The sequence below is a fragment of the Trifolium pratense genome, linkage group LG6, assembly GCF_020283565.1.
Source record: "Trifolium pratense cultivar HEN17-A07 linkage group LG6, ARS_RC_1.1, whole genome shotgun sequence".
NCBI lineage: Eukaryota > Viridiplantae > Streptophyta > Magnoliopsida > Fabales > Fabaceae > Trifolium > Trifolium pratense.
The window spans coordinates 27,745,796-27,767,750 of NC_060064.1; the positions used below are offsets into that span (position 1 = coordinate 27,745,796).

At 31.4% G+C, this 21,955-nt stretch overlaps 3 protein-coding genes and 1 long non-coding RNA gene across 5 annotated transcripts; 2 read left to right on the top strand and 2 right to left on the bottom strand.

Annotated features, from left to right (window-relative positions):
- The first annotated feature begins 2,814 nt into the window (after nucleotides 1–2,814).
- On the top strand, nucleotides 2,815–5,421 carry LOC123887983. Of its 2 annotated transcripts, none has more exons than XR_006801909.1 (5): nucleotides 2,815–3,162; nucleotides 3,277–3,998; nucleotides 4,087–4,689; nucleotides 4,782–4,924; nucleotides 5,226–5,421. It is a non-coding gene; the product is annotated as an uncharacterized LOC123887983 (long non-coding RNA). The 2 variants fall into 2 exon arrangements; XR_006801910.1 differs by having other exon boundaries at nucleotides 3,277–3,307; nucleotides 3,407–4,689.
- A 5,847-nt stretch (nucleotides 5,422–11,268) lies between these two features.
- On the bottom strand, nucleotides 11,269–11,922 carry LOC123892034 (GATA transcription factor 9-like). The gene has a single exon (XM_045941887.1). It carries the CDS (start codon nucleotides 11,920–11,922, stop codon nucleotides 11,269–11,271), a length of 654 nt encoding a protein of 217 aa, XP_045797843.1.
- Nucleotides 11,923–15,959: 4,037 nt separating this feature from the next.
- On the top strand, nucleotides 15,960–19,915 carry LOC123892972. Its single transcript, XM_045942887.1, has 3 exons — nucleotides 15,960–16,338; nucleotides 18,630–18,700; nucleotides 19,621–19,915. Exons 1-3 carry the CDS (start codon nucleotides 16,120–16,122, stop codon nucleotides 19,637–19,639), a joined length of 309 nt encoding a protein of 102 aa, XP_045798843.1. The 5' UTR covers nucleotides 15,960–16,119; the 3' UTR covers nucleotides 19,640–19,915.
- Nucleotides 19,916–20,058: 143 nt separating this feature from the next.
- On the bottom strand, nucleotides 20,059–21,464 carry LOC123892971. Its single transcript, XM_045942886.1, has 4 exons — nucleotides 21,092–21,464; nucleotides 20,837–20,995; nucleotides 20,559–20,667; nucleotides 20,059–20,474 (listed from the first exon to the last, which is right to left on the bottom strand). The coding sequence occupies exons 1-4, from the start codon at nucleotides 21,410–21,412 to the stop codon at nucleotides 20,260–20,262; spliced, it is 804 nt and encodes a 267-aa protein (XP_045798842.1). The 5' UTR covers nucleotides 21,413–21,464; the 3' UTR covers nucleotides 20,059–20,259.
- Nucleotides 21,465–21,955: the final 491 nt, after the last annotated feature.

Here is a 21,955-nt window from a genome sequence, read left to right on the forward strand (position 1 = left end):
AACAAAATGAGAAAATATGAAGTAAATCTTTCATCGTACCACGATATGACCCATCATGGCTACGATGGAGCGCATGAAAATGCCCAAATCCAACTGAAAACTATAAATAGAGGCCTCCTTCTTCACAATTATTCGTTCAGAAATATTGAGAGTTATTCTAATATTCAAAGAGAGTTAGGAAAACTCCAAGGAGAAGGCAAGGAGGGCCAAGGAACTCCGAGGCAATAAGGTTCATTTCTTTTATTGTCTTTGTAATTTTATTTTTCTAGGTTAGGTCGAGTAGATAAATTCCCTTATGAATGCTTGAGACATGTAATTTGGTTCGAACAAGATTATATTCAATTGTTATTTTGTTATTCTATATAATTGTCTTGTTTTAATGATTTGTTTTAATCTTGATCACATTAGAACGAACCCATATGAATTAGCTGATCCCGTGACAACAGACTAATAGGCCCGAACCTAAAGACAATTCAACCGACCAATATGAGACCATTAAATCAGTAACTGAGGAAGGGGGTAGGATTAAGATTCACACTTAGTTAAATTCTTCATGATTGGGGTTAATCAAACAAGGTAGGAGAACACATAAGAACTTGTTAGAGGTTGAACTTGTTAAAGGTAAAAGATACTTGAAAAACAAGGGGGAAACCTACCAGCGGTTGACTAAATTTTATTCATATTGCAATAGAAATAAGGAATGGTAGCACTGAACTTATTTTAATAGAAATTAATCCATCGGATAATAACAAATAGTAAGGCGGGTATAACGCCAGTTACCAAGCAGGAGTAAGGAATGTATTCAAAACACTTAACCATCCTATGCATCTACTCGCACACTGATGGTAGCTCTGCAAGTGCACAGAATCGCAACCAAGTAATAAAGTGATAAGTTATCGTTCTCCACAGGGATTGTGCCAAAATTACTAGTTTCGTTCAGGAATAATTTTGCATTCTCTTTGTTTAGAGATAGTTGTGCTGGTGAAAGTAAATTGCAGGAAAGTAAATTGCAGGAAAGTAAATGATTGTAAAAGTAAAGTTGGTGCGTGTGTGTCTACGCAGGGTGGTTAAGTATTTTTGAATCTTTGTTAAAAAAAAAAGTATTTTTGAATCCCTCCCTTACTCATGCTTGGTGGTTATTCCCTTGTTCCCCTCTATCAGGATTACACTATTTAAAATAGGTTCAGAAGCACTCGTTCCCTATTTCTGTTACAAACTGTTCAGAGCCTAGTTTAGGTTGCCCTACTATGCTTAAATATCCTCGCCCCAGTCGGTTCCACTTACTCATTTAAACTTTGGTATCATTACCTTTAAGGCTCAATGTGTCGCAAGCTGTCACGTGCAGATGAACGATTCTGTGCACTTGCAGAAACGACTCCATCAGGAACTCTGAGGGCATTAACGTTCTTTTCTCTTAATTGTCTTTGTAATTTAATTTTCCTAGGTTAGGACGAGTAGATGAACTCCCTTATGACACTACTAGAAAAAGTTTAAATACCGACGGAATTTAGAGACGAAATTTATTTCTTCTCTAATAGAGACAAAATTGGAGACGGAAAAAAGTAGTTAGACACCGAAATTAAAATATATGTATTAGTCACGGATTTTAGAGACGGAAATTTCTGTCTCAACAAAGTTTTGTCTCTAAATCCGTCTCTACTTTATCATTTTTATAATTATAATTGAAAATCAATAGTTGGAGACGGAAATTAGAGACAGATTTTTGCAGTGTCTAATAATTTCGTCTCTATATCTGTCTCTAATTAGTCAACTTGATATTAAAATAGTCAAACATTTGTCAGAGACAGAATTTATTCGTCTCTGAATTAACCCGTCTCTGGAATCCGTCTCTATAAATGAAATAACATTGAAAATTCATCCCGCCAAATTTTTTTTGTCCGCCCAAAATTTTAAACAAAATGATTTTTCTTATAATAATATTTTTTTTAATGTTTTAAAACACATTTTCCTGAGTCACAATTTTCCTTTTCTCTTCACAATGACTTAACGCTCACGAACTCAGTCCCTTTTCTCTACGTCGTCTCCGCCGCTCAAACTCAATCTGCTAGTCATGATTTCAATTTCCACCACACGTTATCATCACCGCCAGTCACGATTCTTACCTCCTCCGATCACAATTCGGAGGTAATGCTTTTCTCTTAGGTTTCTTGATGTTTTGTTTTTCACCTTCTCTTATAATTTAGAGATTTCTAAAAAATTCTAAAGATACTTTTCATTTCTTTACCATCATAAAATTATCTATTGGTAATATATTAAAATCGATTACCAACAAAGTTACTAATTTATCCTTATTACTTTTAACCATGTTGCAAGTTTTATATCTTTTATTGTAATTTCCCTAAAAAAATAAAAAATTATAAGATAAATACAAAAAAAATAGAAAGAATATAAGATAAATACAAAAAAATATATAATATGCTTAAAAATAGAAACAAAACAAATTATTGATTGGAACAAAATTTCACTAAAAATATAAGATAAATAAAAAAAAATATAGAGATAAATACAAAAAAGACGATATGATTAAAAATATAATCAAAACAGATTAAAGACGATATGATTAAAAATAAAATCCTATCACATACACTATTTTAAAATAATAATTTTTTCAATACCAAAAAAAAAATCTAAAACAAATTCACTCTTAATTTTGTAACAAAAAAAAATCCACTCTTTTTTTCTTGACAAAAAATAAAACTAGATTTATAAATAATTTTTTTTATCTTAATATAATAATAAACTTAAATATACTATAAATAATTTTTTTAACCGTAAAAAAAAAAAAGAAAAAAAAGGAAAATTGACAAAGGTTGAAATTGTGGCAAAGCAACGCGGGCGATATTTTCAATCTCCAAAATTTTCACTCGCGCCCATATTTCATCTCTTCCCTCTTTTGTTTTTTATTTTCCAAATCAATCGTAAACTCAAATCAGTTGCACAAATCATGAACAAATCATGATTTCGAGTTTGCAGTTATACCCTAAAAATAAAAACACTAAAATCATGAAGAAATCCATTAACCCTAATCCCAAATCGTTTATTTCGTCCTTGTTTCCGACCCTAATCATTCTTCTCTTTATGGATTGTTTCCAATTCCGCTTGCTAGGTTTTCTTTCTATGCATACTAGTCCGTCTCAAAAGGTATTGTTGAATCTCAAATCTTTATAGTTTTGTTATTATGTAAACTCAAATTTGGAGGTTTTGATTTTCGTTAATTTTTTATTTGCTGGAATTTGTTTTTCTGTGTTGTTTCAGGTTCTATAATCTTTTTTCATCAGATTTAGAGGTTTGGAGTTTATATAGGTTTTCTCTTTCTGAGTTATTTCAGATTTGTTGGTTTTTTTTTCTATAAGCTTCTTTATGTTAATTTATTATTGTTTTTCAGCGACACCAAGGAGTCTTCTTCATCCACCCGTGAGTCTCTATGATATCCAAATCAAGCTTTTATCTTCTGATTCCTCTTTTTCATTTTAGGATGGTTAAAATAGATTGGGAAGGATGTAGAGTAATATCCAACTTGCTGTAAAATCACCAATTCTAACTTTATCAGATTGAACCTATCTGGCCAACTATTGAAATCGTGTTATTTGACGTTTGAAAAATCTAATCTTCACACTGTGTCACGTCACTGATTGTTGTGTATTCTGCTTTGGAACTACTGTTTTAGATGACTTTGGTTTTAAGCACATACTCTGGGTCTATAGTGGACGTAGAGGTGTTCATTGTTGGGTGTGTGATGGGAAGGCAAGAAGGCTAGACACTAGACCATCAAAAGTTCTAATATTTGCTTCACCTGCATGTAGTACACGTTGACATTGATTCGATTATACTATCTTTACTATTGCAGGTTGACTAACGAGCAAAGAGCTTCTATTGCTGACTATTTTCGTGTTTACAAGGTATTATCCTTAGTAACAAGTGGTGGGTTTGTCAATGGTTGATGCAGTTAATGCAGTCACAACAATATCAAGTTAGAGGTAGATACTAATTGACTGCACACAATGGCAATCTGAATCTGTTTGTCAATACTTGTATTGATGTTTGTTGATTTCATGTTTTGTCCAGGGCAATGAAAAAAGTCATAACAAGGTTTCCTTGATGGGTGCTGCGCTTCATCCTTTCTTGGCGTAAGTCTTGAGATGAATGACTAACCAACTTTCTGATGCCTATTTCATATCCTATTAGTGCTGGTTTAGGGTGGTTACTATTGTAGTTTTGTTTAGCAGGTGGTGTTGTCTTGTTGAGCCTTTTTAGGCTTTTCTAACTGACTCAAAAGTTACCAAGCCACAATCAATATGAAACAATGAACTATGTATACTATATATTAGATATACCCCTTATTTCAAAGTCAATGAGAGTAAGAATAAAGATAACTTATTTTCTTGTAGTGTCAATTTTAAGTTCTCCTTTTCTTTATTTTAATGACATCAATAGTTGTATTTTAACTTCTTTTTTTTTTGGTCAAGGGTTATATTTTAACTTTAAATATAGAACACTTGATACTCACTATGCCTCAGATGAAATAACTTAGTTACTTTTACATGTTCAGCTTCTCATTAGAACACATACTAGCATTGTTCTAGTACTCAAGAAGAGTTGAAACACTTGATTTGCTCATTACTTGTTTGATGGGATGCTCTTTAGTTACCAATTGATTATCACAAAAATGTAAGTTGTAATTGTTGTGGATGAAAAATACTTTATAAAATTGACACTATTTTATGATTCTAGACTTTAATTATTTGCTATTTAATATACAGGTTAAACCGAAAGTGATGTAAAAGATACATAAATGAATTAGAGCTTATAAAGACACTTCACAGGGATCAATCTAGAGATGACATAGACTATGTAAGTCAGGAGCTAGAAACTTTATATGTTGGATTAAGCTTCTACTAGCTAGGTAAGTTAAGTCTTGCAATTGGTTTGGATATTATGCTGTAGTTGATACTTTGTATAATGCCATTTGTTTTTGCATTTGTGACCCACGTAGGCATGCTTTGTACTTATGGTTTACAAGGTTGCCAAAATAAGATAACTTATGTTTTTATCTTGCAGCACTGAGACTTAGCTTGAATATAATTTATGATACATGGTTGTGGTTAGATTGGACTAAAAATAAAATAGCTTGTTTTTAGTTGATGACATCTATTAAGTTGAGTTTATAACTTATATATATATATATATATTTTTTTTTTCGATAGGTTCAAGGCCAAACAAATTATCCAAGTCCACACATTGATGAAGATAGAAGAGATGAAGACTAGAAGCTAATTATATTCCGACGAATTAGCTTTAGTTACTTTTCGTTATGTATTTTTGATACTATGTAGTGCCGCAGTAGTGCACTTGATACTTTGTAAGAACGACAAATTTTTATGTTAATGTTACAAATTTTATAAATTTGGTGTTGATCAAAATTTGATTTTTTCACATTCTAGAATTATATGAATTATATATAGAAAATAAAAATTAATATTTAAAAAATTGTATAAGCCTTTAATTGCTAAATAGACAAAAAAATAATAATTTATTAACTAATTAGAGACCGAAAATATTTGTCTCTATGGAGACAGAATTTTTTAAATTCAGAGACGGACAATTCTGTCTCTAATAGAGACGGATTTATTGTATTTTGAATTCAATGTTTAGTGACAGATATTTATTTGTTAGTGACGAATAGATTCGGTCTCCAATCAGAGACGGAATATAAAATCCGTCTCTGATAGTTTAGAGACGAGGAAATTAAAGACAGAATCAAATCTGTCTCTAATTCTGTCTCTAACATGCTTAGTGACCGAATATTTGTATTTTAGAGACAGATTTCTCCCGTCGGTATTTAAGATTTTTCTAGTAGTGTGAATGCTTGAGACATGTAATTTGGTTCGAACAATATTATATTAATTGTTATTTAGTTATTCTATATAATTGTCTTATTTTAATGCTTTGTTCTTAATCTTGATCACATTATAGAACCAACTCATAGGAGAATGAAGGTTCTAGAGAATTGCAATAATCGGACCACATGATTCAAGCAATGGAGGCTATACATTTGTCACTTGGCCATTGAATGAGTCTGTCACACAAGGATTGGATTAAGAACGCATAGGTGTCATTTGGCAATAGGTCAAAGGAAGGGATGACATCACAACGACATCATAGATTAGGTCATGCATTAGGGTTTCATTAGGGGACTTAGAGTTTTTTACGGGGAGTTAGGGTTAGCATCACTAATCACTAACCTTTATTATGATAAAAAGATAGAAAGATTTGAGAAAGTCAAATTCTCTCACAATTTAGTATATTTAAAGTGAGACTCAAATTTAGAAAGTGAATATTCTCCAAATCACATGGATCACATGATCATAAGAAATTGGCTTAACTACACATTTATTTCCCCTTACATTCATTTTAGGTTTAAATTTGATCTCTTATGTTTAAAAAGTATCAATTTGGTCCATTATATTTCCACAATTTGATTAGTTATAGTCCTTTCCGTAGATTTTTCCACTAACACCGTTTGAACTATACATGTATCCAAGTGTCCACGTTTCTGTCCACGTATGCAAATCGTGTGCCACATATGACAAAAATGACGAAAATGACTAACTAATGCAAACAATGAAAACGTAAGGACCAAATTGATATTTTTTAAATATAAGAAACCAAATTTAAACCCAAAATAAATTTAAGAGACCAAATATGTAGTTATGCTAAATAAATTTTATTGTAAAAATATTAGAGGTGTTGTTTAAGATGACATAAATTTTATCATATTTTATTTGCTTAAATTAAAGTGTTTCCGATTCATTTTTCCAATTCTCATTTTTATTTTTTTTTATAAAATATGTGTAGATTTTTGACATAATTTAAATATTTTATACCCGAATCTTGGATATGCAACTTATGCTACCAACATGTAATATCATAGAATAATAAAACCAATCTAAATATAATCAAACTCAAAAACCAATATAAGAATGATAAATGTTAATTGTTAGTTGGAGAAGTTTAACAAAATAAAATACATGTTTGTTTCATCTAATAACTAATGTTGTACATACTTCAAAAAGAAAAATCAAATTAAATTTGATATCTTACAAAATAAAAATCTAATCAATGTTGTATCCTCACTTTGTCCACTTCATTGTGAGTGTCTTAGTTAGATTTTTCACGCTTCTCTATATCTTTATAAATTTCTTTGAGTGACTTAGTTTTTGTCTTCTTCTTCTGATCATTAGGCAAACTTGTATCAACTTTTACCTCTTGATTAATATCAAATAACCGATTATCCCAAAACCTTAAGGTGTTAGGATAGAGCCATATCAATGGTTTTATATTATTTCTAACACGCCCCCTCACGCAAGAGTCCATTTGGGCTTGAAGCGTGGATAATGCATAGGCCCACCTACCATAGGCTTAAATTCCACTTTTTAATTAGAAAGTGAGGGGAGCGGGGATCGAACTCTAGACCACTTAGTCATAGAGGCTCTGATACCATATCAAATAACCGATTATCCCAAAACCTTAAGGTGTTAGGATAGAGCCATATCAATGGTTTTATATTATTTCTAACAATTAATTTTTTGAACATTTGACACATTGGAATTCAATGGATTCTCTTGTGCTTTTTCTATATCCAAGCAGTGATTGATGAATTTTTCTGTTCTCTCCATGTCATCCCAAAAAGTAGTGTAACCTTCCAAATTTTTTAGTGACTCCTTTGGAATATCATATAGTCCTGCAAGGTTTAAATATTTATCCACCATTGTATTAGTTGATATTCGAAGTGGCATATAAATAAAGCTAACTCTAGTTCTAGAAATTAACCTATATATGATTTGTACAATAACATTGATATTTAATTTAGACACAAAAAGTTGATACCTATATAGACACACCATATAAAATTAAATTCAATTAATTGTTAACTTCATTAATGAAAGAAAAAAAATTAATAAGAAAAAAAATTAATAAAAAAAAAAATCGTATAAGTGTTAATCTTTTATGTCAAGAATAACATTTTGATGAACACAAAATCATGAATATATCCATGCATCCTTTAGATTGTTTTCAACGCATCTAAAGTGATCTATTCTGAATTGTAAGGGTTGAGTACCCCTTGTACTCCTTATAATTCATTTTTTGCTTATCAAAAAAAAAATGAATATATCCATGCATGCATGCACAAAAAAAGACCAAAATTTTCATTCAAAGCCGGCCAATAAAAAAAAATATAAATATACGAGATACCAAATGTTTTTAAAAAAAGCCAAATTAAACACATTCAAAATTGTAGGGTGGTCATAATCAAGATTTTTTATGACAAATGTGGCTATAATTGTTTACAATATCAAGAATTGCAACGCAACATAAATTAATTAAAATCTTGATTAATTATCACATGTTTATCATCAATTTTAACATTCATTTCAAATTAATAGACAAAGATTTTAACAAAGAACTTTTTTTTTTGACAAAGAACTTAAAGAGTAGTATTATCCATGCAAGAATTCAACAAATTATAAGGAAAATAAAAGAACATGCAAGAATTCAATAAATTATAAGGAAAATAAAAGAAGATAAAGAATAATCCATGCATGAACTAAACAATGAAGAAAAACTAACGAAAGAGAATAATGAATGGTACTAACCATCTAGATGATCACTCATTGTTTAATTGGAAAAGAGAAATTTGAAAGACTAATTGGAAAATATTTCTTCAAGACAAAGAGCTAATTGGAAAAGTGAAAAGAAAGAAAAAATTATGAAACACTTTGGCAAAAATTCTTGCTCCCTTTGTAGTTTGTACTTGTTTCGATAATTATTCTTTTTCTTTTGAATTTGGTTTGGTTTCGTTTATATTTTCTTTTATCATCCATTTAGATTAGATTTATAGTATTCACTAATTTATCACTAAGTAGTGTTTGTTCAGGTCATCAGGTGTTACCCGAACTATAGTTTAGACATAATATAAAGTGGAATAATTGGTCTTGTTATAAACAAATAAACAATATAAATAGTTTCAATTGTAAAAGAATCATTGGACTCTCTACATTTGAATTTTCTTAATTCTCTGCATTTGATTAACGTTTCGATCCGACCTCAAGTTCACATTTTCGAGAAATTGTCTGCTTTGGGGTTAACTCGTTACGGATTTGTCCTTCTTTGGTGATTTGAAAGATATGAGTGTTGTATATAAACTACTCTTAAGCTCGACTATCAAGCAATGTGAGACTATTTTTATGTATTCGAAACAATTAAGTTATCTTATATTCAGACAAAAGTCTGTTAAAAAAAAGTAAATGTATAAGTGCATTTATATATGTATATTGTAAATACAAAAACATATTCGAAGTTTTGCCTAAATGCAGAAATATAAGAAAATGTGACATTGGCAATCTAAATTCGTGAGTCGGAGTTGGTGGATTTACTTCCTAATGGTACAAGCTTTACATGGACAAGAATATATTACTCCGCAAGCTTTAAAAAAATGTTTTGCTGGATGTAGGGATGGCAACAGGTGCCCATGAGTGCGGGTTTGACACTTACCAAATTTACACTCGAAATCATCACCCAAATCCAAACACAAACCCAAAGACTGTTCGGGTGGCAAAACAACACCCACGCCCACACCCATTGGGTTCAGATTTTTTCCACCCAAACCCGCAACACATTTGAAAATAATTTGCAAATTTAAGAAATTAAATTCCAACATAGACTTTGAATTAAATTACAACTAAAATTAAGGTCTTCCAAGGAAATTCAAACATAGACTTTCAAGAAATTACAACATAAACTTTCAAGAAATTAAATTACAACTAAAATTTACGGTCTTCCAAAGAAATTGAGGGAGACTATGGGGGTAATTAATTATGTAATTATAAAATATTTAAGATGGGTGTATGAGTTTCGGGTGTGGGTTTCACTGATACAAAACTCACACCCATATTATCGGGTGTCACCCGAACCCAAACCCAGTCAAATCGGGTTTCGTCCGTTGACTTGAGTTCGGATTCGGGTGAGACTCTCGGGTTTGAGTTTTTTTGTCATCCCTAACTAGATGCAATTATCTAGCTTGGCATTTTTATTGTTCATTATGACTTTAACACTATACCAACCAACGCTAAATAGTAAATAACCTTGTAGCATCTGTTTTTTTTTTTTTTTTTTTGCCATTTAGCGTCTTTTTTTGGTTGACACCCTAGATTTTAGCGGACAAAACTATAGTGATAGTTTTTTTCATATTGTGACAAAGTGAACAAAAATCGCGACAAAATGATGTATGCCGCGAGCGCGACAAAGTGAACAACGGCGACTACAATTTATTAGTGCTTAATTTTCTTTTGTAGCGGAAACAAATTCAGTAATAAATCATGAAAAGAATTGCAATTTTGAAATTATTGATAAAGAATGAGAAATATAAGTCGGGATACATTATATGATAGGACAACTGATTTTAATAAGATTTATAATTTTATGATTACTTCTCATCCTCAAGACCACTAATCCACTATGTATAAGTTTTTTTTTTCAAATGCTATTTCAAGTAGCATTTGAGTTTATAACTTTTTACCTTTTATTTCAATTTTATATTTTTTTAATAAAAAAACTACTCACCCACAAAAATAATTACCCACTCACATAAAATAACTTGTACTTTTATGTCATTTTATGATTACAAAAACTAAATTTACCAAAAACTAAATTTACCAAACAAAATCTTTACGGCCGAAATCGCAAAATCTTTAACACAACCGCTAACTTGTTAATGATATTTTGATTGTTGGGGTCTTGGGGAGAAGATTTCGTCCAACATCAGACCAATAAAGGTCAATCTCTTTGTACCAAAAAAAAAGGTCAATCTCTTATTGTTCAAGCTAGCTTTAGGTCTTTTGTCAAAAAAAAAAAAAAAAAGAAGCTAGCTTTAGGTCTTAAGGTCAATTTTCATGTTAGTTGATATTAATTATGAACTATCTTTGGCTAGAAGATGTTTCTATATGAAATATGAACTACACCCATCATGACAAAGTCTTTACCCCTGATCTAGCTTTAGGTCCTGCTGATCTTTAAGTCTTTATAAACAAAATTAAAATTTATTAATGAAAAAAATATACATATTTGATCAATCTATATGACGTTGAAAATTAAAAATAAAAAAATAAAAACTAATGCTGTATATAAAAAAAAAAAAACCAATAATATATATATAAAAAAAATATTATAACTAATAGTTTATCCCCTTTGTCACAAGGTCTTGTGAAAATTTGAATGGTTTGCAACATCAGAATTTGAACTTGCCTTAGGTTTATACCCTTCCATCAATCGATGTGACTTGTATCTCAATCCACAAGCATTGCATAAAGTATTTCTCCCCAAAGGACCAACCCTCCATTGAGTAGTGTCTTTAGTCTCACAATGGCTACACATTCTCTCACTATATTTATCTATACCCTTTACTTTGAGACTCTTATCTTTACTCTTCTTAATAGCACAAAACTTCTCATTATTTTTTTCTATGCACTTTGCTTTGAGACTCTTATCTTTACCTTTCGTAGTAGAACAAGACTTCTTATTTTTCTTTGGTAGATACTCATGATTGATGCTATGAATATTAGGCAAACTTGTATCAATATTTATCTCTTGATTTATTTGAATATTTGACACATTCTTTTGTGTTATTCCTTCACCCAATTGATTGAATTTGATATTTTCTTTCTCATGAGTGTCACAAAAAAGCAAATAATTCCAATCTTTTTGCAAACTTCTCTCCATGGTTTCTGAAAAAGTAGGGCACCATTCCAAATTTTGTAGTACATCATGTGGGATATAATTAAATTGCTCTCCAAGGTGTTTCTTCTTATTGTATTGAATGCTTGAGTCGTTGAGATTCAAAGCCATGCTGAAACCTCAAATTTAATGGAGTGTGTACACACAATAAGAAACATTCATGAAATATATAGGAAACATTCCGGTTTGTTTAAAGTTTAGGAATAACTAACATTCCCAAGATATTGGATGTGTTGGTTTCAAATTATCTTTTTAGATTTTTTTTTGTTTTTTTTTTTTGACACAATTGTTTGTTTTTTTTTATATAATAATCTTTTTAGATTCTTTATTTGTTACAAGATTACTAAGAAAAAGAAAATTTTCTCAAACAAAATGCTAAGAATTAGAATTCCCATGAACACGAGAAATAAAATTCATATGTAGTTAAGCCATTATGTTTGGTCTAGTGGTGATGATGGATTTGGATAGTATATATGCATAAGGTTTTAGGTTTCATCCTCATTGTCAACATTATAAACAAAAGAAGAAAAAAATCATCATATGTAGTTTGAATCTAGCATGAATATTGGCAAAAGTCTTGCATTTGATATATGAGTATAGAACTGACACTTCTAACAAAACATCGTAGTTTTAAAATACGACAATATGACGAAAATGATAATGATGAGGAAATACAATCACCCGAGAATCTTTTAGAGTCAATTAATTTTGGAGGTTGTTGATGTGATAATAATTTCATTAAAAATAAATTTGAGCAGTTATAAATGTTGAAATCATTGGATAATGATGAATTAAAAACACTTGCACAATTTTTTAGAATGCTTTTTCTCCTAAGGATTTGTTAGATGTTGATGTAGATGATTTATTTTTCTAAATTGAGAGTGTTTGCAGATGTATCTGTCTAATGTGTTGATGTCTGAAATAAGTTTTTCGAAGTACAAATTGCTGAAAAATTACTTGAGATCATTAATGTAACATGAAATGTCGAATAGTCTAGTCATTTTATGAATTTAGAAAGAAATAATAGAACACATTAATATAGAAACAATTATTAATGAATTTGCAACTAAAAATACTCGTAGGAAGTGTTTTGTATCGGTATTTTGATATTAAATAAAAAATTCGATGTTTTTTAGGAATTAATTTTTTTATATCATTTATAGTATTTAGTCCAAATTATATATATTCATCCATAGGCCACCAAAATCGTAGAAACGGACCTGAGTCATGCTAAGGAATTTGGATGGTATGACCCCGGAAACATCCATTCAGCATTTATGACAGGACTTAAGCCATCAAGTACCTACTCCTAAAGATATGAAAGGTATGATCTTCCATGTTAGATTCTTTCATAACTAATCTAAAGATATTTATATCGAATCTTTGTCAAACATAAAATAGTATGGACAAATTTTGAGGTTGTAATTACAGTTGCACCCGAACCAGATTAGACAGTTTAGTTGGGCGAATACTTCGATAAAAAAAGTTCAACGATTTAATCAAAGCTACCGTGCAATTGAAAAGTGAATTTCACTTGAAAAAGGTAAGGGCTCGTTTGTTTTGTTTTGTTTTTCTTTTTAAATGATTTTTATAGTTATATAATTGTGTAAAAAAAATTTACAACGAAACATTTTATAAAAACTTCAAGTGAAAATTTGGTTTGAATAGTTATTCTTAAAATTATATTTTAAGTATTTCATCATTTTATTAAAAAAAAATTGAATATTAAAATTTCAAAAAATAACTTAATTTTAAAGGTATCTCTATTATATACATAGCGAGATTCCCACGGAGCTCTCTCGTGCATTTTCATAGAAATTGCTTAGGTGTCATTTAATTAGAGAGATTGCTTATGTGACATTCAATTGAAAGATTAAAAAAAAAAGAATAAAAAAAGATCATCTCAAACAAATATTTAAAGAAAAAAAAACTTCGCATGCCAAAAAATTTTTTTGTATCTAACTTATTTGTTGGATTGATTGTTGGATATATACAAATTAGTCTGTAACAAAAAAAAAATTAAATTAACCTAATTTGAATTCGAAAAGTTTGCACAATTGAAATAAAAAGTGAATGTAATGTTTAAAATTAACGGAATATAGTAGGCATCACAAAAAGGTCATAATTTAAATACATCTTTACATGTCATTGATTGAAAAATTTCTATCTCTATACATTAGGAGATTCCCACGGAGCTCTCTCGTGCATTCTCAATAGAAATTGCTTAGGTGACATATTTAACACGACAAAAGGTGATCCCCATGATGAAAAATGTCTGTAGATGATAGTGAGAACTAAGCATGAGAATTTTATTGATATTCATTAAAAAATAATAAAGAATTAACACTATTTTTTGTTCATGGAGCAGCTATTGATTCCTATAACAGAGACGAAAGAGGGATGAAAATAGAGAGAGAGTCTCAGTGGTGTAAAATGGAAAACAGAGAGCACGTCTCACACGACTATTTTTTTGTTTTGCTAAGCGAAGAGAATTTAGACAACAGAGGACAAAGCAGGCTTTGCCACTCACGCGACTATTAAAAATACACATTGAGTAATTAAAATTTGAATATCGACTGCGGGGGTTAACCACGTTTTCATATTTCATATTTTATCACGGGAATCACTTATTCAAAATTTTATTTAGCACGATGAAAAGTGACCCCATGATAAAACTGTAAGTAGAAGATAGTGATAATTGAGCACGAGAATTTTATTGATATTATATATATATATATATATATATATATATATATATATATATATATATATATATATATATATATATATATATATATATATATATATATATATATATATATATGAGGAGTGCTAGCAACACACTCTTTAATAAAGACACTCTAACACACTCTCTTCTATTGGTTAAAATTTATATGGGTCCCATAAAAGTTATACGGGTCCACATTTTTTTATGGGACCCATGTGAATTTCAACCAATAAAAGAGAATGTGTTGGAGTGTGTTTATTAAAGAGTGTGTTGCTAGCATTATTCATATATATATATATATATAGAGAGAGAGAGAGAGAGAGAGAGAATATCTCAGTGGTATATAATAGGAAACGGAAAACACTTCACAGTTCAGACTCCACTATTATAATACACATTGACTAATTAAAATTAAAATTTGAACTACGGAAATTTTTCCATATTTTGTGTGCATCACACTTTCATTAGATTACATCCGGATGATGAAATCCATGGGAAACATAAAATAAATTAATATAATTAATTTTTTTATAATCTATAAATTTTTTATAATTTCCATTGTAAGCTTTCCATTAATCTTCGTTCAAACCATTTTAAGAATGTTAATTTATCAATGAGAGTAGAGATCCGTACATAGATTTTTTTTCATATGATGTTCACGCGAATGCTAATTTATCAATGTGAGTGAAGATCCATACATAGGGTCACTATAAAAATGACCCTATATAGTCTCGATGATGAAGATGAGAGAAAGAATCTATCTTCTAATAATGTAGAATGAAAAGCGAAATAATAATTTTCGTCTCGCTCTATCCTATAACATCGTCAAACATAGATCATGCAAAACCTATGTTAATTTTATCATAGAATTTTAAACCAAATTACTCAAGTAATATATCAAAATAAACACATAAATAATATTTAAAAAAAATAATCCCGTGCATGACACGGGCCAACATGCTAATTTCAAATAGATTTTCATAAAAATTGTTTTTGAAATACAATTTTTTTAAAAAAGAACATATTTTTTATTATATTTTCATCTTCAATAATATATCTTTTTTTTTTGAAGGAATATATCTTTATATTATATGATGTCAAAAATAATATTTTAATTTTTAAAAAAAACTATATAAATTAGCTTTATAAAATCTAAAGTTAAAAATACAAAAAAAAAATTATATTTTTAAAATTATATTTTTTTTATTTACTATTTTTTTTTTTTTGGTACAATTTTTTATTTACTATTTAGGTTGTTTATTTGAGCTTTAAAATTAAATTTTTAATTTTTACTTTAACGCTCAAACAAACATACTAAACGGTAAATACTAAATACTGTGGCCACACAATTGCTTAGTGTATTGAATTGAAGTACTAGTTACAATGCGCTTGCATGTATTTATAGATTTGTTTAGTCCACTATGTTTGTCAAATACCCGATGTGGGACTAAAAGTGCTATCTCTCAGTAACAAACGTATCCTTAGAAATGTGGAAATTGCAACCCTAGTCCCTGAATGAATCTCTAAACAAAAAACCTCTGATCGGTGATTGATATATCTGACAATCACAACACACGAAGATGGAGGAAACAGCCACTAGCGGCGGAGGCGGTGGTATTCCATGGTTGTGGGGTGTAGCCAGTGCTGCTCAAATGGGATTGGGTGTACGTTCCTACATTAAGGGACACGCAGGTGATTCTTGCCTCATGCCTTTGAAAGCTTTCTCTGTTGCTTCTCTTTTTATTGGCAGTGCCGCTTCCGCTTCTATCTTCATTCTTCAAGCTAATGGCATCCATGGGGTAATAATTTCTTTCAAATTTCTGAGTTTTATGTTATGTTGTTATTTTTTGCAATGAAATGGAATTTGATTTTAGGGTTTAGTGAAAGTGGTGTATTGGGAATTTAGAGTAATGTGAATTGTGTAGTAAGTGAGAGCTTAAAGGGGTTTTGTTTGGTGTGGATGAATGTGTGTGTTATTTGTACTTAATATAAGCTTTAGTTGGATTGTCTTATTTGTACTTACTTATTAGTATAAACACTTGTGAAATTGTTAGAGAACTCAAGCCCGTTTGGATTAACTTATTTTTTAGCTTATTTAAAATAGCATATGCAAAACCAACAATGAATTGGTCCAAGTGGTAAGGGTATTGGTCCCCTAAAGCATGTGGTCAGGGGTTCGATTCCGGGCTCATGCGTATGGAGAAAATTCGGTTGGGAGGGGAGAACCCACCTTGTGTGCCCCACAGGTTCCTCGGCGGAGATTAGTCATCGCTAACGGCGGTGGAAACTTCGTACCAATAACATGGTAACCCAAAAAAAAAAAATAGCATATGCAAAGAAATAAGTTTTTATGTATTATTCATAAGCTTGTCTAGGTAGTTTATGAAAAAAAAAAAAAACAGTTTATGAAGATTCATTTTTCGTTAGTGAGAACTTATAAATTAACAGAAAAGCTTGCTTAAGCTATTTTTCATAAGCTAAAAAATAAGCCAATTTAAACGGGCCCTAACATGTTCATAAGCTGTTTTCAGCTAATTCCCATAAGTTCTCTAGGGTAGCTTATGAAAACTTATAGTTTACAACTTTCAGATTAAGGCTTATACATAAGCACTTATATGATAAACAGTTAGAGCTTGATTAAGATGTTTATCCAAACGTGACCATGGTCTACTTCCTTCTATATAGAGAACAACTGTTCAGATTTATATATAAAGGCACAACTGTTCTGGCCTCCATTAGCGGCCTTACCAGTGACTTGCTCTGTTGTAACCTCTACCTTACACTTTCATGGAGCCGAATCCAATCACGAGGGACTTTGATAGGAAGCAAGTAGAACAGTATAATCAGACAAAGTTTAGGATGAATACTCTTTCCAAATGCAGAGTATGAGGAGTATATTAAGACTGATAATAAAAAGACTGGATCGGAGTCTAGCTCCTTAATAGAGGAATGGTAAAAACAGTAAATAGCTATTGAATTCCCTTGAGACTGAGAGAAGACCCTGATGCTTAGCTTTACACCACACCCAGTAAACTCGATGTAGTTTGTATATTCTTGATTTTTCTTGCTTCAATGTAGTGTGTGTTTTTCATCTTGTTGAGTGAAAACCTAATGTAGTACAAAATCCCTTATACTTTTAATCAACGCCATTGAACTCGAACCGGTTATGACTCGGTTAATTGATGTACTGGGTTAATGAATCATTGCTCAAACTGCATGAATGTAGAAATATTGGTAAAGGTACTTCTTTGGGGAACAAAGGATGCGAATTCAATCCTGATTGACGACGAAATTTCAATTGTGTTTTGTATTTCAATTGTTCAACCATTGACTTTTCCGTACGTGATGTTGTAATTATTGAAACATGCAAGTCATATTGAGGTGTGAACATTTCAATTTTCAAGTTTATAGTAACGTAAGCGACCCTTCCGAAATCCCATATCCCATCTGCTACTCTGGTTTGCATGATGTGATATGCGGCCATCCTTAAATATTCTGCGTTGTACTCTGATGGAATGTGCATAGAGTCATAGACATACAGAGTTATGTTATCGAGTCTTCTGATTTAGATCCGAGTTGCTTCTGTCATAATTGGTTATGCACATAAATGATTAGACACACTGGACGTCAGGTTTGGTTTTCGGTTGAACTAATCAGACTAGCCAGTTATGTCTGAGTTTAATAACACTGTTTTTAACTGGTGGCTAGGTAACTTCAACCCTTTTTGGACACTGAAAATATTGCAACTCGTAACTCCTTATTCCGGTATTTGTGTTGGATGATACTACAGATGGTTAAGATTTATGCCAAAAGCTAATTTGGAAGTCAGATCACAAGGCATTTCACTGTTCACTGTTCACTGTTCACTGTTCACTGTTCTTACTTTGATGATGGTTTAAGATGTGAAAATGATTAGTATAATAATGTTTATTTATTATAGATGTCAAGAGAACTAGTGGTGTTCTTTACACGTTACTGGTATCTGTTTCCTTTCAAGTTGTTTCCAGTAAAATAAAACATATGGTCTAAATGTAAGATCCCATATACGCACATATTAATATTCTCACGTACTACATGTTATTGCATATAGGTGGATGATCTCATTGAAGCCGGCGCCAATTTAAGAGCCAAACTTGGGTTACATCCACGCACATCGAATAAGTAAGCAAATTATTTAGTTCATGTAAAGATAATATATCTGCAAACTGAGTTATGTAAGATCACTTTCTTTAGTTTGAAATATTGTTTACTTCACGTGAGAGATTGAACATTGGAGAAAGATAAAAGTTCAGTGTTCCAGTTACTGTGTTAAATGAAGTATTTGAAAACAAACATTCTGTTGGTGGTGGCCACTAGGTCGGTTTACCATACTCTTCATCTCCTTAGATTTCTCTGCCACACATTTTTTCCAACACGATGGTACTAGTACTGGCAGTGGGTCTTTGGACATGCACGTTACCCAAATTTACACGGTGGTCTCTTCTCCTCTTGGCCTGTCCTCTACGTCTCTCACCAGATTTGTGTTTTCTTTTATTTTTCTATCAATCGAAGTAATGTCAGATCTTGCCGCCAATGTCAATCACTTCATCGTCACCGACCTTTATTGCCCTTCCATAGCCCAACTAGAGTCCAACAGTTTCGATGAAGGCAGTGGGTTGGCTGTTGTTGGTGAGTCATGCAGTTTCACTTCTGATTCCACCTGCACCATTTTAATGTCCTCTTTTCTATTCGTCTTTTCCTTTCTGTTTCCGTTTGCAGGATTCTTCCACAACTGCTGCATTCTATTGAGATGCCTCTCCAACACTACCACCGCCCGCTTCTCTTCCAATATTCCCATCCATGGTTCCATTTTTAAATATTTTTTTGTCAAATACTAGATGCTCCTAGGATAGGAGCTCTGATACCAATCTTAGTATCCAACTTACTACTGCAGATTGTATGGAATATACTTGATATTAGGATAACTCAGACTTCTCTCCTGTTAAAGTTAATTCTTATTTTTGTATATTGAAGTTCACAGATTATTTTTTAATTAATTATAGGTCTTTTATGAAATAAAATAGTATATTTTGTTTGGGTAGGAATATGGATGAGTCATAGCCAAATTCTCAGGCACTACTTGTGCTATTTCTTGGTGGTGTGGTTCCTTGGTGGTGAAGCATTCACAACATTCTGTGGTTTGGTTCATCGAAAGGTTGAAGGTTTAATGTGCAATTCAACAATATGCTTATTAGAAACGCTACATCTAATTGTCTTTTTCGATGTTTTGCTCTCTTGTTGCATACCTAGTAGTTTTGTGTATGCATCTTGTAATACATTGTCATTAATAATGTTTTTCATTTATCTTACTCGGCTGCTGGCCGTCAGTTTTTGGCATGCTTAGTGGTACCATGATGAAGTGTAATTTCTCTTTCCCCCTCAAAAGATTTTCAATTTTTAAAAGACATACAGCTTAAGTAATACCTTATGAATGACTACATCATACATGAATATGAGTAATAATGATGCTAGTTGTTAAGATATAGAGTAGAATCAAGGTTGATATTGGATTTATAAAAACACAAATATAGTTTTGTACTTTGTCTTGCAATGTATCACAATCCTTGACAAAGTTGCATAACGATATGTTAGGTACTACATCCCCTTAGAATGACCTTGATCACAATCTAGTCATTTATTCATGTTCCAATCTAAAAAGCTCATATACTTGATATGCTTTATCATTTTGAAGTTTGGTTGATATCTTTGCTCGCTACGGAGGAAATATAGCTCACGCCTGTTTGACTATAATGAGGAAGTACATTGAACTCTCCACCATCAAATGATTGATCTTTGTTGAAAATAGGACGTCTAAGCTCGACATATGCACAGTATTGCAGTTTTGCCTTTGCACCATCTTTTCTGGTTGAAGAAAGTGCTGTTTGAAGTCCTTCCCCTGCAAAGATTAATTTAATTGCAATTCAATATGGAGAAAATCTATGCAATACTTCCGATACGTATACAAGGTAGCTTCTGTTACCATGTGTAAGAAATAGCAAGTTCTCAGTAGGATATTTATCTGCAAGCTCCTTGATTGTTTGCTGATATCTAGCCCTTGCTTGCAAAAATGACTCTCCCCATTGAGGTAACTGAAGTTTATCAGACAAAATAAGTTTACATTAGACTAAAGAATGTTTTCATTCAACTTTATCTCGAGATAGTTCATAATAATAAAATTAAGGAAAATGCTAATAAGTGCTCCAGAGGAGTATGGCTTCCCTCTCTGATATATCAAAATTAAAATGCGATCATCTGTACCTCATTATACACCTTTTGAACATTATAATCCACTGTCCCATTTGGGAGCATGGCTTCAAGCTCTGATATATCAAAACTTATATTTCCATCTTTAGGAGCAACATCAGGACGAATAGCTACATTGTTAAACACTTCACATAATCCATACTCAATAGAGACCTGCAGTGATGGAAGTTAAAGGACAATTTTAGCAAATTAAATATACACTAGTCTCTGAATATTTTGAAAAATTACAATAATTTAGAAGTTTATGACCTTGACTTTTGAAGTATCAATAAAATTGTCTTCACCAATATCAGTTTTGAGATCATTGTTGATGGTAGGGAGGGCAGCGACGAGTTCAACGACAGTTTGCACGCAGCGGAGGAAGGGAGATACAAAGACTCGATGAATTGGATATTTGAGACTCTGTTGGATCCCTCGACCCATTTGAAATGCCCGAATGTGACCGGGTTGGGCTAAGGGTGGGTCCCACGGCCGCAAAGCTGTGGATGCCCACGAAGGATCAATGTTATCGAGACGTTCACCGTGCCTCATTATGACGACATTTTGGTATGAAATGGATGTCCACGACATTTTCACTATATCTAGAGCAAGAGTCAATGAGAGATTATATGTAAATGGTTTGGGTTTGAGTGTCAAAGAATATAAAGGAATGGAATATGGAGTATGGACAAGGGAATGGGTCTTCGCGGCAAATTTTGATGAGAAGTATTCTCAAGTATCAATACTTGGTCATAAAAGTAGCAAGGTAATGTTGATCATCATTGAAGTGTAAATTGGGGGTGGCTTCTACGGACTAGAAGAGGAGTTCAAATTCTATCGAAAAATACTCATTCCGTTTCAAAATATAAGCAAATATGAGTTAATAAAAGTTGATGTATCTGGTCTAAATTTTATACAAAATACAGACTTTTGTTAATAAAAATGAGTTAGCTAGATTATAATTCGTGTCTAATCTATAACTTGATAGTGATCTATAACTTTTGCGTTCGACAAAATTGTGGACAAATAACTTTTTTTGACCAATATCGAACCAATAATTTTTTGTTCATAATATATCGAACCAATAACTTGTAATGTAAACTAATATTTGGCTTTATGAATAGTGCAAAACAA